This window comes from Oncorhynchus tshawytscha, linkage group LG29, assembly GCF_018296145.1.
Source record: "Oncorhynchus tshawytscha isolate Ot180627B linkage group LG29, Otsh_v2.0, whole genome shotgun sequence".
NCBI lineage: Eukaryota > Metazoa > Chordata > Actinopteri > Salmoniformes > Salmonidae > Oncorhynchus > Oncorhynchus tshawytscha.
The window spans coordinates 19232101-19250967 of record NC_056457.1 but is presented as its reverse complement, the minus strand read 5'-3'; the positions used below and the strand labels follow the sequence as shown (position 1 = coordinate 19250967).

Sequence of the window (18867 nt, the reverse complement as noted above, 5' to 3'; positions counted from 1 at the left end):
TGTGCAGCTCCTCTGAAAAAGAGAGACAGAAAATGTGGGACAAATTCCTCTAGACTACACCGTGTCTGCTGCCTGACTGCCTACCGCCCTGCACAAGAGGATGGTGAGCAACTTCTGTCATTGAGCAACTTCTGTGATGTCTCTGAACACAATCTCCTCACTCAACCTTTGTTGCTGCAACAGAGTTTATGTTTCTTTAACCACCATGCCAAACATGGATGGTAAACTATTCACTGTAGTACACATGCTGCAGGCCAGGGCCACCAATGAATCAGACAACAGTCTTTTTATTTAACATTCCTGCAGTGCGTTGTGTGGCCTAATATGTTGAAAATGTGAAAAAGAAATCTTCTCAGCTCTTCACCTGGAGGGCCCTTGCAGTCTACACTTTTCCTCTACCTTTCAATAGCAATCTTGAGATCTGGCCGTAGCCTATTGGGCTCTGTCTCAGTACTAAGCTTTTGATCCCTGCTTTGTGTTGCTGCAGTCTGATTCGATTCGTCGGTGTTCTTCACTAATCTAATCCAGACGGAGGGAGTTCTTTGGGACATGGATTTGGGATTTCCCTCTCGGTTTGTTTAGGGATTAGCAGCCGAAGGTACACAGTGGTAATGAGTTTAAACACAAAATGGGGAAAATATGCCAACGTAAGATAATAGGCATTCACAGAACCCAGTATGCTTCTAAGGCCATGGTTTTAAAGAGCTTGTGAACTTTGAAACTAGAACCTGGGAGAAATTGTAGGATTATATGTAGCCAAGGCCTGGGATTTCTATCCTAGAGATATTGTAAAATTTGTGAAATCAAATTGATGGTGGTGTTTTTTAAAAGAAACTTTGTTCCTCAGGGTTTGAACAATTTTTCTCTGCGAGGGAGAGAGACAAAAATCATATTCTGACCCGGATTGGTGATTTCATCACTGAGGAGCTTTCATTCGCTGTTGGTGTTGTGAACTTCACAAGCCCCGGAGGAAACAGGAAGCCCAGTCAGAATTCTCATTGTTCCAGGCCAGCGTTTGAAGTTTGGGCTTGCAGGAAGACATGGTAGAATAACCACCAGTGCACTTGACCTGCCATACTCTTGTTAATGGCAGTTTGCCATCTATGGATGTGGAAGGGTTGGTTCAAACTGCTACTGAGATGCTTGTTACTGATCTGCCATTGCTTTGACTCCTTTTTCTCCTTTTCTGGGCTACATTTTTTTATTAGAGTTACTAATGACTCAATCACAGCCTACTTTATATGGCAGTTTACCATTTATGGATGTGGAAGGGTTGTTTCCTCACAACTGCTACTGAGACTTTTATTACTAATCCAACATTGATCATCTGTGGTTTCTCTTTTTTTTTCTGGGATACATTTCTTAAATTAGGGTTATTATTAATGACTGATTATAATTGCTTTGCACAGTGGGGGGAGATGCTCCAATTGGACTCGACACAGATTTCTTTGCACGTGTGGAACATTTTTCGGAACCCCAGAGCCAGAACGACATTCCTTCTTCCCTTATACCTGGGTGTGTTTGTCTTCTCTTGTTGGTCGTCAATGCACCATATGTCCACCACATTGAGATGTTCAAGCAACAACCCCAGCCAACATGTCCAGGTGGGCCCCACCTGGGTTTTAAATGAGTTTCAACTGGGCAAGGGCTCTAATTGGTTATCTTAGCAGGTACCCAATTGGGTTAACATTGAGGCTAATATGGATGCTGAGGATAACTTTGTGGGTCACTGTTGGGTTTCCCTCATGTGATCCATGGAACAGCCCTTCATTGACCCATATGAGCCCCACATGGAAATGTTCCCTGGGAACACACTGCATATTTTTTCTTCTTCAAATATTTAGAGACACTTATCATTTCAAACTGTTTGCTTGAGGATGAAACATTAACTTTTTCTGGTTTTGTCTGACCAGACAACAGAGACGACCTGTCTAAAATAAGAATACTTAAGGCTTGTGGATATTTTCCTCTAAAGCATTCCCAGTTCTCACATAAATACGTTATTGTCTTATTTGTTAAGAATAAATTATTTCTACTCTAGGTCATAGAAGCTACAATATCTGCATGTATTGTTTGAGTTGATGTTTCTGGTGCCTAATACACCCCACTGGGCTCACACCGTCATTTCAATGTGGAAATGTGGGTTATAATCGGTTGAGACGTTGCTCAATGAGATTTCAACCATTATTCACCCTCTCAGAAAGACAGCCAGAAGTTAGTTGAATTCCCAATGTGTTCACTATGCTTTCAACTATCTAAAAGCACAACAACGTTCAAATGGGAACACAATGTCAGATATTTGGTATTTATACAATGAGTTAATGTGTTATCACTGTTTCATCTAATTGCGCAACCAAAGGACCTGGATTGCAGTTAAGATTCCATTAAAAGTACATAGTGCAAGTGATTAATGCTGTTCAAGATTCTGAACAGATTATTATAGCAATTGTAAATCTCTCCACAGACCTGGGACCTTTGCATGCTATCTTGAACATGCACACTTTCTATGATTAGGCTACATAAGAATATTTGTATAGTTACAGTAACCTGTGGCCATGGATGTGTTACTCATTTTAAGGTTGAATAAATACTGTTACGTTAGTTTTTAAGATAGCCTCAACTTTAGGCTATTTACAGTGTTACAAAAGTCGTATTGAACATTTAAAGCAGTTGTATCTAATGCTTGGATAGTTAAATCTGTGCCACTGGCTTAATCCTATTCTTTAACTTTTGGTTTAGTTGGAGACGTGAATCAAACATATAATTTGTTACTGTATTGCAAAGGGGATGTTGAATTGTGTTTGGTTGTCAACCCATCCAAATATCAACCTTTGAAGGAGATGTATCTTTTGTGCTACTGACTTTTAGTCTGCTTTAATTCCAGTTTTTCTAAAATTATGAATTGATATGTTGGATTCACATCTCCATCTCAACCAAAAATCTAAGATAATGAATAGGACTCAATCAAATATTAAATGCACTTTAAAGTTTGATTTGATTTAGTCCTATTCTTTAACTTGAGATGGAGACATGAATCACCATATAAATGATTAACTTGAACATTTCATTTGAAATCAACCCAAGCTTGAGACCCTAGGCCTATATCCAGGCTGCATCACATCTGGCCGTGATTGGGAGTCCCATAGGGCGGCGCACAATTGGCCCAGCGTCTTTCGGGTTTGGCCGGGGTAGGTAGCTGTAGGTAGACCAACTCTCCAGTAGGAGGTGCTGCATAGCCTCTATTTTTTTCTGATTGTGGATAAAGATTGATATTATTTATTTAAGTGTCATACACCTACCGGTGCCCAGACCACACAGGCTTACAAGACACTAGTAAACACAGTAACATTTTCCTTGTACTCAAAACAAAATAACTTTTAACAAATGATATACATACAATAACCATGGTAAGTACAGATACCATCTAGCCACACTACACAAACAATACATTTATCCTCCAGGCATTGTGAACAAACTAAGCAATCTCAAACACGCCCTGTCTGAAACAAAATTCAAGCCTCTGCTCGTCCCGTAACCAGAATTCTTCAAAAGGCTTCTTAACAGCTTCTACCCCCAAGCCATAAGACTCCTGAACAGCTAATCAAAGGGCTACCCAGACCATTCTTTTACGCTGCTGCTACTCTCTGTTTATTATCTATGCATAGTCACTTTAACTCTACCTACATGTACATATTACCTCAATTACCTCGACTAACCAGTGCCCCCGCACATTGACTCTGTACCGGTACCCCCTGTATATCGCCTCGCTTGTTATTTTACTGCTGCTGTTTCATTATTTGTCACCTTTCTATCCTATTTTGTACTTACCCATTTTTTACTTAACACTTATTCTTCTTAAAACTTCTTAAAACATTGTTGGTTAAGGGCTTGTAAGTAAGCATTTTACTGTAAGGTCTACATTCGGAGCATGTGACACATACAATTTGATTTGATCTCTGTCCATGAAACCGCTTACAGTTTTTTCCCAAATTGTATTTTGGAGCATTCACGCATAGGCCTACTGCCTACTGCCTATGAGCTACTATGAGCTACTGAGCTGAAAAGGTGAGAAATTATAGTTTATAAAAATGTTAAACTAAACATTCCTATCTGTTCCATCAGCCCTGTTAATTGATAGAGCGTATAGCTGCACTACACTACTTTGATACGTATCAGTGGGGATTAAGAAGTGATTATATGGAATGCTCACTGAAAAATGACTGGGTATACGGCGTATACCTGCATATACTCACCGCTGGGCAGGACAAAATATTTAGGTAGGGTTTTCACCCTCAACAGTTTCTCATGTGTATCAAGAATGGTTCACCACCCAAAGGACATCCAGCCAACTTGACACAACTGTAGGAAGCATGTCAGCATCGGCCAGCATCCCTGTGGAACGCTTTTGATGCCTTGTAGAGTCCATGTGCCCCGATGAATTGAGTCTGTTCTGAATGCAATAGTAGGAAGGTGTTCCTAATGTTTTGTACACTCAGTGTACAAATCAAATCAAATCAAATGTATTTATATAGCCCTTCGTACATCAGCTGATATCTCAAAGTGCTGTACAGAAACCCAGCCTAAAACCCCAAACAGCAAGCAATGCAGGTGTAGAAGCACGGTGGCTAGGAAAAACTCCCTAGAAAGGCCAAAACCTAGGAAGAAACCTAGAGAGGAACCAGGCTATGTGGGGTGGCCAGTCCTCTTCTGGCTGTGCCGGGTGGAGATTATAACAGAACATGGCCAAGATGTTCAAATGTTCATAAATGACCAGCATGGTCGAATAATAATAAGGCAGAACAGTTGAAACTGGAGCAGCAGCACAGTCAGGTGGAAGTTGAAACTGGAGCAGCAGCATGGCCAGGTGGACTGGGGACAGCAAGGACTGCAAATCAGTTTCACAACAACATTTATAAAAATGCTCTAGCCCACTGATATCTATGCATAAGGTCCCAGTCAAACACTTTTTTTGTGATTCTGTGTTCTGGCATATTTATCAGTCTGTTCTATAGACGTACCATGTCATCTTTTTGTCTAACCACACATGGTTACCAGCCCATATCTCCACTAATGACCAGGTTTGGAGTCAGTTTGTACACACCAAGAAGCAGCAGATTGCTCTGTTTTGAACATTGTCACAACTCCAGCAGCATGGTCCATCACTGGACACACACAGGATTTATACAGCTGAGAATAAGCACAGTAACCAAGATCCTCACATATTTTCATTTGGTTTAAAACTGACCCCAAGGCTCTACCTGCAGCATCTGCTAGTGATCTAATGGGATCTTCAAAGGTCATGTGTTTATCCAGAGTGAAACCAAGGTATTTGTAGAGCCCAGTGTAGAATGATGAGGTTGTACCAAAATAAAAGTTGTGTGCACTTCTCTACACGTCCTTCTTTCTGAAATGAACAATCTGGGTCTTCTCTTGATGTATCACTAGTCTCCATTTAGTACACCATAAATGAACAATATTCAACATTTTCTGGAGGTCGTCTTCTGTCTCATCAAAGATAACTATTTCATCAGCACACAACAAGATCTCAGAAATATGTCTGCAACTTCAATACCAAGTTTAGCATGTTTAATTTGTAGGGTTAAATCATTAACATATAGTGCAAATAAACATTGAAGATCTGACGTTGTTTCAAAGATACAAATCCATCATATTTTATACAAGTGTTGTCTCCGTTGAAAATTGGTTACAATGAAGACATACTCCCGGTTGTTGAAATGTCATCCTCAAAACAACAGTTTACATTGTTTATGGCAAATCCAATGTGTTTTCTACATACATTCCACGTCACAATACTTTGACAGATTTTGGGGCGGCAGGTAGCCTACTGGTTAGAGCATTGGGCCAGTAACTGAAAGGTTGCTAGATCAAATCCCTGAGCTGACAAGGTAAAAATCTGTCATTCTTCCCCTGAACAAGGCAGTTAACCCACTGTTCCTAGGCTGTCATTGTGAAGAAGAATTTGTTCTTAACTGACTTGACTAGTTAAATAAAAACAAATTATGTTTATTCAACCAGTTTGTGCCCAGTGGGACCTCAAATCACTTCAGATTGGGTTGCAATGTTCAACACCAGTGTGGTATATCTATCCATCTATATATCTGCCATCCATCCACAATGTCCAACTTCTAGAAGAGGAGGTCAACTGACTCCCATCTGTGAGGGCTGACTGACCCTTGATCTCTGGGTCCTGTCACCCCCAACGACAAAGGCCACAAGGATTCCATCCCTAATCGGCCTCCAGATCCCCCTGAGTGGAGAGGAGTCCTGTGGGGAACCACAGACACAGCTGCTCTTTTCATCTCCTCACTGACACTCACTCACACTCTCTCTTGTCCTTCAGCGGAGTAAGTCCAAGATTATTTTGTGTCCAGCGTTCAAGAAACCAGCCCAAAGTGCACCTAACAGTCAACATTATGAAATCGGTAGTGGTAATTCACAAATCCTTGTTTCATTGAAACAAGTTGAAACACTGGTGTAGTGAATGGTCTACGCCGTACTTGCAAACTCCAAACTCTTGCAAACTCCATCTCATGTGCTACAAAAACAACGCTAATCAAACAACAGTACTAGGTGCCTGCACACTTGAATTAAAGGGTAGCTACTCTAAAAAAGAATTGGACAAAATTAGAGTATACACACTTCTCCAGTCACCACTACATCACTGTATTGGTAAAAATGTATCAATATGTGGAAGGAAGGGATGGAGGATGGAGAAGATGTGGCTGGATGTCAGTCAGTGATTGATGTGGGTTTAAATACTGGGACTTTATAGCTGGTTGACTAATCTTAATAGCTCTTTGTCCATTGAGGAAACATTTTTAACGCCTCAATTACACCACAAACTGAGTTTTGATATCAGAACCTTTCAATGCCTTCATCAATGCCAATACTCAGTGCTCATTCAAGACATTCCCAGTCATGGACATGAAAGGTTATTTTTCTACTTTCTCGTGTTGCATTTTACATCATTGAGCATCAAAGTGGCGTCCAACGCAAGCATGTTTTCATTTAGCAACACAAATGCCCATAGTAAGTATATTTTGGTCTTGTTAAATATGCTTAGGTTCCCTTAAGGGTTTGGGCGAGCCAGTGCTAGGCTGTGCTAGCAGGCTGGCAGGCGCCCAGTGAGCACAAGGAGCAGTCTCTTCCCACTACACATACGCACACTTAGGTGAGACCTTCTGCAACTTAAATTCAATTTATGCTTGACCCGAAAATGTGGCCGGAGGCGCAATATGGATGGTGTGACGCAATTGCGAAGCCTCAGGAGGCACATAGAGGCCAAATTGATCTCCGTACCACATTGCAGTGTTCCTCTCAAATTTTGAAACAATGCGGAGGGCTCCATATAGCTCTGCATTGACATGATTGGTTGAAGGTAGGTGAGAGTGGGAGGTCCTGTATAAGCACAGACTCACTTCCTTGACAACTTCCTTCACAACAGCTCTGCGCTCCGCCGCGAAGCGCAGAAGGCATGTTTGCTCTGACGTCTGTGAAGGCCACATCACAATAAATGCTTGTATGGCCAATGCAGACGTCTGATTGACCAAGCAGCACCTTTTAGAACATGAATATCACATTATAAAGCCTGGTCTCATAGACAATGTAAATCCGGTGACACTCAAATTAGTATGGTCTGTTACGTTTGGTATGGTTATATAAGACAGATGGTTACTTAAGGCAAAAATGAGAGCGTGTTTGGTCAGCATGGATGGGTGGGCGTATACGGCGAACATCTAGCAACCCAAAGGATGCGAGTTCAAATCTCATCATGGAATACTTTAGCATTTTAGCTACATTGCAAGTACTTAACATGTTAGCTAACCCTAATGCTTTTAGCTAACCCTTCCCATAACCCTAACCTTAACCATTTTAGCTAACCCTAACCTTAACCCTTTAACCTAACTACCAAACTTAACCTTAACCCTAACCCCTGGCTAACATTAGCCAACTAGTTAGAATTTGTAACATATCATACAAAATGTGTGATGTGCATACACAAATTAAGACATACCTTACAAAACGTAACAAATCATACTAAATGGTGTGTCGCTGATTTGCGTACAGAATAATACGAAATGCTTTGAGACCAGGTTGGCCATAACGATTGGTAGTGATATTGTAAATAGAATTATTTAGAACCCACTATGTATTATTTACATTGATACATTATAAATGTGTGTGGATACAATGAATCCAAATCTATTTTATCTCAGTGCATGCATTGATTCTCTAACTGCAATAACATTATAATGGAGGAGAGGGCAAATGACAGAAACAAAGAAAGAGAGAGGAATTCATTTGCAGAATCTTACTATTGGACTTCACAATGTTAGGATAAAAAGCTTGGGTGGATCATCGACTTTACTGTTTACCTCAGGAGCAGGATTTCATACTGTAGGCTTCTTGTATGTTTTTACTCAACCAAACTGATAAATGATTTATGTAGCTGAAAAACCCATCAGGTCACTGAGGAAATACAGATGAGGAGAGATTGGAGTGAGAGGTATTTTTGACCACACACTGACAAATATCCCTCTCACTACTCAACTGCAAGGCATATTTATATTCCACCAAATTATTCATAACCCAGGAGATTTCAATAAAAATAGTGAGTGCATTGGTTATTGCATTTGTATTGCAATAGCCTGATGTAAAATGTAGAACGTAGAATTATGTGTCTGCTGTATTACTGTACAGTGCATTCATGTATGGTGTGGCAACGTCTTGAACAGTTATTTATTTGAATGTGTAGTATTTAACATGAACAATCATTTATACCACTGGTCTGAAATGTGATACCAAAGCAGCAAGTGAAAAATGAAAGTGAAAAAATGAAAAAGCTGCTTATAAGATATGTTATAACTTTTGCTCAAATTGTCAGTGGCACAGTGCTGTGAGTGCAGACCTAGGTGTTCTACTACTACAGTTGTTTTTAAACTGCCCAAGCATATCACTGGTTATTTTTTGCTTGCGGGAGTTTACTTTGCTCACGTTCACTTTAGGATTTGACTCATCGGTTTGTTGGGGGGCACTGAGTCAAAGCATGATTAGTGCCCTCCTACGAAAATATTACTCGTGTGTGTGTTCTTCAACTATGACACAGAGGACAGAGAGGAGTGCGCCTGTCCATTTAAAATAAAAAAATCGGATAGAGGAAACATAACAAAATTAATAACATTTATCTAAGAGCAACATTGAAGAACTGCTGAATTGGTAGCCTAAATTGTTGAAAGGAACTCGTTTTATTTCGTATCGGCGCAGCAAGCCACGTTTCTTAGAATGATTGACAACGAATTTTCAATGATCTGTTTGATTATTCTGGAATGAACGGTTGGTGACGAACGGCTCAAATGGGAAGGAAGACAATTCATTAACGATGAACAATACTTTATCATGGAAATTGGAGTGATTCTTACCTAATTCAAATATTTTTTAAAGTGTCGTCTCAGTCAAGACTAACAATGTTACTGATCAAAGTGATTATCTCTACTGCTTTTCTTTTCAATGGTGAGTTTTTAACATTAAGGTGGAAGTATTTTCAAGTTAATATGTATCCTAAATAGTTGTATTATTATATCCAATATTGGGCGATATAGCCTATAATGTAAACGTATATGATTTGAAAATGCGATTTTAAACGAAAAGTAGTGGATTTTTGTTTTATTTTCTAGAATTTAGCAATAGATGTTTTGCAAAGCATGCTATTTTCATGTTATTTTGTGTAATATAGTTTTCATTGATGTATAATAGACTACTAAAACGTGCATAATTGCGAGTTTTCTAACTATTTGAAAGTGTTTTAATGACATCCCAGTTTATCCACTGTTCCTACAGGTGGTTGTGAGGGCTCTCTGCTTCACTCTGACATAAGAGCCAGTGTCAGATCCTTGGGGAGGAAACATGGGCAGCAGCATGATCGGCATTCCGTTATTGTTGCGTCCCAGTGTCACTACATGCTCAAGCACCTCCATGGAGGACAGATCTCAGTGCATATGCCACCCAACATCGCAGGCCACTGGGTATCCACCAGGTAATCTACTGTGTAATGTGCGCCATTAAACGGTTTGTTATTCATCTTTATTAAAAATGTACATCATTTTAAGAATGTATAGTCAATATATTGTAGTGAAGTCAGGGGGTAGAGCTTGAACCCTGGACCTTGCAGCTCTAGACACATGAGATCTAAACTTCTTGAGGAGGTTGCTAGGTGTTGGGTTAAGTTCACGGCAATATATAATAGTACTATTCTGTATGTAAACTTACTTGGCACAACACCAGGTTCAGCTTTAGACCTCTTAGGGTAAAAGACTAGGTGTTGAACTGGCTGGTAGGTTGGGTTTTGACTCTAGTTACCCATCTGACTCACTGCATAATACTGGAATAGTGAATAATTTGACGAAGCTAATATCATTCATGTTTTGCTCTATACCCCCTGTCAGCTGTGAGGTCAGGCCTGGGCCAGAGTTCATCACCAGATCCTATCTCTTCCACCACAACCACACCTTCCAGGTCCTCCTGTTCCACTACAGGGACAACCGCTGCTCCTCTCCCACCTACACCATTCTCGCCCGGGGCCAGCTGCACCTGCGCCAGGCCTCATGGGTGGTCCGCGGAGGCACCGAGGCCAACTACCAACTCCACAGCGTCCAGGTTGTGTTCCACAGCCCTGAGGTAGCCAGGAACCTCAGCCAGTGGCTCAAGCCCAGCTGCGGAGCTTCATCCCTGGTTGGAGGGGAGTCGTGGGAGCCCTGGGAGCCCCATATCAGCTATGACCTGTGGGGTGAGGAGAAGGAGCGGGGGAGGGATTGTGCCCGCAGGCTGGGTTTCACTATGAATGAGCTGCAGCTGGTGCGTGTGGAGCAGCGCCGCCATCATGGCGCCCAGGTCCCTGATGACCACACTGAAGAGCTTTTCCTGGGGGATGTCCACACTGAGCGAGCCCAGAGGACAAACCACAAACCCTCCAGCTACCAGCCGCCCCTGCAGCACACCAAGGTCAGAGTCATAGAGATATATAATGTATATTATTACATATCTGTTGTTCTGTATTTTTATGTTCAGGGTCATCACTTACATACTGAGACCCACTGAGATAGAATCCCTTTTGGCAGATACTGTAGTTTCATTTTCAAGTATCAAATCCCTACTAACTGAAAAGTATTGTGGATGTTGAAGATGACAAACTGTTGCAACAATGATGCCACACATATACAGTATGGGATACATCATATTCCAGTGCTGTGTACTTGTATTTTCTTTCAACAATCACAGTATTGTCTGTAGCTTCTTGTACACGACAACTTTCTGTGTTTGATTTTGGGTGAAATGGGAGAGAATATGAATTGTGCAAACCCAGCGGCAGAGTGGACCCACGGATGATAGTGATCATCCGTTGGTTGGTTTTCCACAGCCGCTCTTCAAAGAGAATAGCAAATAGTGGCGCAGTATGCTGTGCTCTGAATTCCTGCCCTTACTCTGTGGCAGTGTGTGTGTGCCTGAGGCTGTATCGAGGGCAGAGGGATAAAACTGGATCCTGACCAGAGAGATGGAACTAGGCCTTCAGTTCAGAAGCTCCCTCCTTTCCTCCCTCTCCTCCGTCATACAAAAGGATCCATCCCTTTTATGTCTCCCCGCAGCATTTACCCATATATCTACCAGCATGTCTTTTTTTTAACCAACACAAACAACTCCCAGCCTATAATGTGTCAGGGCAATGTAAATGAGCTCTAGTTAAAAGTTAAAAGCTCAGGCGAGTTATGTTGAAAGTGATTCATTCATTCTATGGTAGCGAAGGTGGTAGAGCTACAGCCAGCCTTGAATGAATACAGTACGCTCAGCTATAACATTAATCTGATGCTCAACCACTAAGAGTACACTTTAAAATGTGCTCCCCACATAACAGGGGCTTGATGGGCTTTTTACTAGAATGTATGCACAGCCCAATGAGTGTAAACAGGGATCGAAAACCATAAAAGCAGTCATTGTGTATGATGCTCATCTTTGATGTTCTAGTCTACCAGACTGTTGAAAGGTTTGGAATAATCCAAAACAGAGTCTTTGGATACGAAAATATCTTGTTTTATTTGTCTATTCAACTGTATCTCCATCTTCCCAGCTATTGTCATTTTCAAACTCACACACCTGTGGCTGATTCTGTTTAATGATGGACTTGAGAGCAAGGCAGAGAAGGCACCCACTGCTTTTAATAAGTCCAACGAGCCCCGTCCAGAGAAGAGAGAGAGGAGTAGTAGCCCCATCACCAAGTGCAATTTCCAGGCCAGGGAGAAGCTTTTGTTTCTTTGCCATGGTGATTGTTTTCATCGCTGCCATCAATTTAGGATGTGTAGTGGCGCCAGGAACACTCCCAAGTAACACATGAGAAAACAGTCTGCCAAGCTAGCACTCTTCTCCTTTATTGGGTTGGCTGGGCAGGTCAGAGTCAGACAACAGACTCCAGTTTGAACTGCCTTGTTTGTGTTTTTCATCATCATGATTGGTTGTCTGTTGACATTTCAGTTTGCATCAGTGGTGTTATTTATCACCATGCTGTAACTCATTAAACTGCTTCAACATATCTATTTCACCTTTTAGCACATTATGCTACTCTTATTGTATTATAGTTAGCAAGGTTCTTAAAAACACACATGTCATAAAACAACTGAATAATGTTGATGGTACAATGATGTAAAACATTGAAATGGGATGCGGTTCAACATCCACAGTCTTTTGCAGGTGTGTGTATTTCTCCTTCTTGATTCACAATATGGAACATTCAAAAACATTCTCCATTGCAGAGCCATGAGCATACCTGCCTTATCTGCAGAGTCATGGCCAGGGCGGATCAGCATCATCCTCCCATCCTGCCCTGCGAAGAAAACCTATCCGTCAAACTACAGGGCCAATGGGTAAGCCAGCGGTGTGAGGTCCGCCCTGGGGTCCTCTTCCTCACCCGCCATTTTGTTTTCCACAACCACAACCGCACTTGGGAGGGCCATTACTGGCATTATTCTGACCCAGTGTGCAGACACCCCACATTCAGCCTGTACGCACGGGGTCACTACAGCCACGCAGTCCTTTCCACCAGGGTCCTGGGAGGGACAGAGTTTGTCTTCACAGGTAGGCGTTAGTCAAAAAAATATATATATGTATGATCACAGCTTATCATGCATGATCACAGCTTATCATGCCATTATTAAAGTGTGCATAACAACCTCCCTTATCCCCTCTTGGTCTTCACAGTGGACCACATGAGGGTGACTCCCATGGACCAGGCCACCACCTCCCTGCTCAATATATTCCGGGGTAATGAGTGCGGGGCCGAGGGCTCATGGCACCAGGGATTGGAGCAGGACGTCACCCCCACCCATGGCTGTGCCGCCCTGGGCATCCGGCTTCCGCACACCGAGTACGAACTCTTCCGCATGGATCGAGACTCGGCAGACCACCTCCTTCTCTTCAACGGCCAGAGGCCCACGGATGGCTCCAGCCCTAACCAGCCCCATAAGACGGCCACCTCCTACCAGGCTCCCCTAGTGCAGTGTACAGGGGCCGGCCAGGGGCCAACGGATTGGGGGAGGGAAGCCGACCAGCTCCATAGGCTGGGGAGTAGCTGCTGCAAACAGGGAGAAAGAGGTGGCATGCTGGATGTGGTCAAAGTACTGCTTATTGCAGCTATACCCATTCTGTATCTCAGCTAGGGTTAGCAGTGGCTGAATATTGTAGAGCAGCACTGACTGTGCATTGGACTTTTAGACTCTTAATACAGTATGTAATTAATGTTGAGTTGCTACATTATCATTCAGTGTCATGTTCAGTAGGCATGAAACACTATGACAGGTGAAATGATGATCTACTGTACTAAAAATGCTTGTTTTCAAACGGTGTGCGCTAAAGAACACGGCCCAACACAAGTTGTCTATGGCCGTGATTCAATCCAATCACACTTTGTCGACAATGCCATTTAAAAGTCATTTCGATTGAGCCGACATGGGACATCCTAATAACATGCCACTTCAATACAAGTGACTTTCCGACTTTCTCGCTCTCTCTCCTTGCCATATTACTGGTTTCTTCCTTTCTCTGTGTAGGTAGTCATGATGGTTGTCAATATTCAAGCTTGTGGATTTGAAACTAAACTTAAATTCTCCTAACCTGCTACAAAAAATTTGGCTCTGTATCGAAGTGGCGTGTTTTTAAGGAATGTCGAGCCGACATATGCAGCACTTACCGTGAACATTGCCTTTACAAGCCCCATGGGGTGGAACCTCAGCCTATGCATCATGCAGCTCACTCCAATGACATTTGCATGTTAATCACATGGCGTTTGCAATTTGAGGAATGGAGGACACCAAACACAAATGGAATCGAGCCTCACTCTTCCTCAAAGACAAAAGATGCAAAGATGACAAACTGCCACAAAAATAATGTTAAACATTTTATTTCAATGTTAAATACCATGGGACAGGACTGCAAGAACAGAGAGATCTTTTCAGTCAACGTTTGCCTCGAGGGATATAACTTGTGTAAAGAAAAAAATCTAGAAAGAAATGTAATAATTCTGTGTGTGTCAGTAGGAAACAGGAAATGTCCATGGAAGGAGACACCTATATTCCCAGCATACTGTATTGTTTCACATTCCTCAAGAAAAATTAAGGATTTAAGAATTCAGTTACATTTCAATGTAAGAGGCCATCCAGCAACATTTAGCAGTCTTTTGCTTGGAAGGCCCCCCCCCATCCCATTTTATTAAAATGATTAAAATAACATACAAGACAGTGAACATTCCAACTCTTATTAAAACCACAGAAAGAGAACTCATGAGAATTGTTCAACCAAAGTCTTGAACCCAGTACCCCGACTCGCCTGTTATCGATGCGCTAACAAGTGTAAAATTTGAGTTAAGAAAACCTCCCTCTCCTGATGCCTCACCCCCCCCAAAAAATAACAGAACGTCTGAACAGAACCCCCCCCTCCAAGAAAACCCCAGAGAAAGCTCATTCCTCTCTGTTTTTCCCCACATGTGTACTAACCGTGTGAGATTGTAAAAGGCGAGGCCAGTTTATGAATCGGGTACACAGAACATATGTACGTACGCAGTGAGCTGACACTATCACTGATAATGGCAGGTCAACGATAACACACACTTTAACCTTGAGGGTCTTGGGAGTGAAATGAGAGCCTATGCCGGCCCGCTTTCCTTCTCTCTCGCCCACCCCCTCCCCACCCCTACAAGACGAACTTCCCTAGGAAGAATCCGATGAAGATAGCTGCTATGACAACCATTAGCGAGGGGAGGGAGCTGGAAGAGTGCTGTTTGCTCATCATGGCACCCGAGCCGGTGACCATGTCGTCTGACCGGTGGGACTTCCTCATCCTCAGGCCCTCGTCCTGAGAGGAAGATAAACACATCCTTCTTTACCACAGCCAAAGCCCCAGGCCAATATCATCTTATAAGAACATTAGTCTCCATGCCTTGAGGATATGTGACCTTTTATCACCAATATATAATACTATCCTAATATCCCCCCAACCCTAGACATCACACAACTTATGACCATACCTTGAGTTGTCTGTTCTCGTCTGAGAGTTTGCCCACATCGTACTGCAGCCTCTTGCACTCAGCCATCAGTTTCTTCATCTCAGAGTCATCCATGGACGCGCTGCTGGGCCTTGGCGCCGACGTGCCATCTGCTTTGGAGTTGAGCACGGGGGCAGCTTTGGTTGCATCAACATCATTCTGGAGGCAGCCAAAGTGAAAAAATACAAAAGTGACCAGGAACCTAGTTTCCCTCCCGACATTGCTGTACATGCCAACCAAATAAACTAAACACGCTTTTGAGTAGACCAAATGTCATAAAACCGTTACATTGATGGAAATATATTTTTGAAAACTTAAATTTGTTTAAAATTAGCATGAAGAGGTGATACATTTTCATTAGGGGTCTAATGGCAAAATGACAGTTATAACCATTATCCAACATTACATTGTTACAAAGCTACAACCATACCTGTACAGCATACTTAGCACTGATCAGACAACTATTCTACTACAATCAGAATTTACACTAGAAGAGCGGTGACCACCTACAGTGAGTAAACTACACTTCCCAATCTACCCCTGAACAGCCACTTCCTGCTCTGCCACAAACCTTCCACTGCCTGCCTCTCACTGAGCTGGGTGCTGACATGAACTCTGGGAGATCGCTGGAGTCATAGCGGGCTGCCAGGTGGTGCCAGCTGCACAGGGGAGTGCGGTACTCTCCGGGGGTGGGGGCTGCCCTGTCCCCCAGGTGCCTGGCGCTGAGCTTGGGGGTCTGCCCAGGAGTGGTGAATGCCATGATGCTACCACGGGTCTCCCTGGCACTACCGCTAGGCTATCGCACGAGGGGAAGCACATGCAGCATGCATGATCATAGATATATAGAGGTCATGTCTTTAACTTTGGGGTGTTCAGTGGTTCTCAATTGCTGCTTTGGTTGTAGGGTAAGACATTATACACTGCTATAAATGACTGTGTTGAACCAACAAAACTGACCTCACCACCAGGAACAAGTTGTAATTGTTACATGATGTGAGTGTTTCAGATGTGACAATAGAGAGCTGTGAGGTAGAAATGCTTGTTATTACAGTTTATCCACACAAAAATCCACAAGATCGCATATGGGCAACAATCATATGACTGTACCTACATAAAATGCAGAGAAAGGAAACAGCAGTAAGGAGAGAGCGAAAGCCATGTAGACTGAGATAATGTGAAATAAATGCATTGACAGACAACACTGAACTGTGGCCGTGACAAAAGTACAACATTGGACGTATAACACCAGAACCCTGGAAGGCCGCTGATAGAAGTTCTATTTTCTACTACTGTACACACTACTTACCATTTTATCGTTTTCAGAGGGCAGTTCGAACACACATCTCAGCTTGGAGTCCATCAGATCATCTGGCTTCGCATCTTTCCACTGTGGCGATTCAACAAGTACAAGATAAGGTAAACATAGATGGATTAGTTGATCACAGCGACCGCTGATGGAATAACAACAAACATGCAATACTCAGGGGCTGTGTAATATACTATTTGCTGCCCTCTGCTGGATAAATCACAAAAAGCTATTTAAATACAGTACTGAAATCTGTGGATCAACAAAAGCAGGTTTTCCATAGATGACATAGCCACTAGAATAAAGCACAAAATGTAATTAGTACTAATGTAGACAGGAAACTTACCACTGCGTCCATGTCTGTAGCAGTGGATGGTGCAAAGATTGTCTGTACCATGAATTTGTGTTTACTTTTTTCATTGGGGTCATATTCAAAGGGCTGGAGCATTACTGTGGAGGCAGAAGATATGGGGTCAAAATTGGGTCAACAACTATGCCTACATATAGGTGTACTGGTAGATGCATTTGACATGTACATGCTTGATTCTTCTGCATTTACAAAGTCACACAATGAATTATAGTGGAAATAGTGACAGGATATAATTTGCTCTTGTTTAGTGTTGTTGACAAAAAGGGGTTGCTTGAGTGATACTCTGTCATATTTGGCAGCACACTGACAAAGATATGCTGATATAAAGCCTTACCAGAAACAGTGACAGTGGCTCCTGACTCAATCATGCCGCTGTTGGGCCGTACACAGTACCGGCGAGGTGCAGTCGTCTTCACTTTGAAGCATACTTTTCTGTCAGAGGGATTTTTGAGCTTGAGGTTTGTGGTCACCACTTCTGTGAAGGGACCTGCATGGGAGAGGAGATGGTGTTGAGGGTCAATGGATTCTCGTGAAGATGGCACACAACAGGCACAAAATTGACAACCAACAGACTAGTTGCTACACATTATGTAAGATTGTTTACTGTTTAGTAAAATTACCCATTGAAAACAGAGTGTATCTAGGCTCAGATAAACATGTAGCTATAACAATGCATGCACTATCTGGGCATAGCGAAATGGGGTATGCAATGTGTCAATGTGTGGGATAACTAGCATATGAGCTGTCAGTCAATCAGCTTGCTCCCATTCACAACCGCAATTGCAGCCTTGCCACTGACCCTGGCAAATAAATTAATCAGTGAATGTCTGGTCGAATCAGAATGTGTTGCTTAGTTAGCATACCGATCCAGAGAGCATACGCCTTCCAAAACCAGTAGGTTGGTTAGAATATTAGAAAGTACAGTACTGTTAAAGTGATATCTCTGTAACTCGGTAGGCCCATATATCCTCGCTTCCATCTCAAAATGGCGGCGGTATACAAGCGGTGTCAGTGGGGTTGTTGTAGCTACACATCCCCGGTCCAGGGAGCTGTAGTGGTAACGATAGCTACCACTCCCGAAAGCGTCTACTACAGCCTGTAACGTTAGCAGTACAGGTGGTAACGTTAGCTAGCTACCGACAGCATTCTTATCTTACCTTTAAATTTGAGATCATACGGTGGTTCAAGATCAAGGACCTGCTCCAATTTAGACATTTCGTGTGAATTGTGTTGTTTGAAACCGTTCCAAGGAGCCAGGTCAGTGTAAAATCAACTATATGGGAAACGAGTCACTCTGAGCCAATAGACGTGAACACGAGTACAGTTGAGTTGTTAAGGAAGCGCGCAGCAGGGCAAAATGCACGTCACCGCGAAATAAGTGCTCTTACCTGTGTTCGCCTTCAAAATAAAATCCCCCCATTGAAACGTATACAAATAGTGCCATATTTGGACTAGATAATGCTAAACAAGGTTAGAATGTTATATAATTTATTAATTTGACAAAATCCCTCCGGGGATTTATAAGACTGGATAATTGCATAAGGGGCAAATACACTGTATGTATGTATGTATGTAAAATCAAATCAAATT

At 42.4% G+C, this 18867-nt stretch overlaps 2 protein-coding genes across 3 annotated transcripts; one reads left to right on the top strand and one right to left on the bottom strand.

Moving 5' to 3' along the window:
* The first annotated feature begins 9057 nt into the window (after window positions 1-9057).
* LOC112227783 (protein APCDD1-like) lies at window positions 9058-15155 on the top strand. Its single transcript, XM_024392662.2, has 5 exons — window positions 9058-9531; window positions 9859-10054; window positions 10464-11019; window positions 12819-13140; window positions 13264-15155. Exons 1-5 carry the CDS (start codon window positions 9486-9488, stop codon window positions 13719-13721), a joined length of 1578 nt encoding a protein of 525 aa, XP_024248430.1. The 5' UTR covers window positions 9058-9485; the 3' UTR covers window positions 13722-15155.
* LOC112227784 (vesicle-associated membrane protein-associated protein A) lies at window positions 14446-18639 on the bottom strand. 2 transcript variants are annotated; one of them, XM_042308732.1, is made up of 7 exons: window positions 18435-18639; window positions 17612-17764; window positions 17254-17357; window positions 16908-16988; window positions 16173-16397; window positions 15584-15760; window positions 14446-15411 (listed from the first exon to the last, which is right to left on the bottom strand). In XM_042308732.1, exons 1-7 carry the CDS (start codon window positions 18490-18492, stop codon window positions 15250-15252), a joined length of 960 nt encoding a protein of 319 aa, XP_042164666.1. In that variant the 5' UTR covers window positions 18493-18639; the 3' UTR covers window positions 14446-15249. The 2 variants fall into 2 exon arrangements, with proteins under 2 accessions (XP_042164666.1, XP_024248432.1); XM_024392664.1 differs by lacking the exon at window positions 16173-16397 and having other exon boundaries at window positions 18435-18636.
* Between the last annotated feature and the right edge of the window lie 228 nt (window positions 18640-18867).

What these genes read in the sequence shown, in the direction of transcription:
- LOC112227783 (XM_024392662.2), top strand. Translation starts at nt 9,486, where the DNA reads ATGTTACTGATCAAAGTGATTATCTCTACTGCTTTTCTTTTCAATG. An exon ending in TACTGCTTTTCTTTTCAATG is followed by an intron (nt 9,532 to 9,858) that starts GTGAGTTTTTAA and finishes CTGTTCCTACAG; the next exon opens with GTGGTTGTGAGGGCTCTCTG. An exon ending in GGCCACTGGGTATCCACCAG is followed by an intron (nt 10,055 to 10,463) that starts GTAATCTACTGT and finishes ACCCCCTGTCAG; the next exon opens with CTGTGAGGTCAGGCCTGGGC.
- LOC112227784 (XM_042308732.1), bottom strand. Translation starts at nt 18,492, where the DNA reads ATGTCTAAATTGGAGCAGGTCCTTGATCTTGAACCACCGTATGATCTC. An exon ending in GTATGATCTCAAATTTAAAG is followed by an intron (nt 17,765 to 18,434) that starts GTAAGATAAGAA and finishes TCTCCCATGCAG; the next exon opens with GTCCCTTCACAGAAGTGGTG. An exon ending in CCTCTGAAAACGATAAAATG is followed by an intron (nt 16,398 to 16,907) that starts GTAAGTAGTGTG and finishes CTCGTGCGATAG; the next exon opens with CCTAGCGGTAGTGCCAGGGA.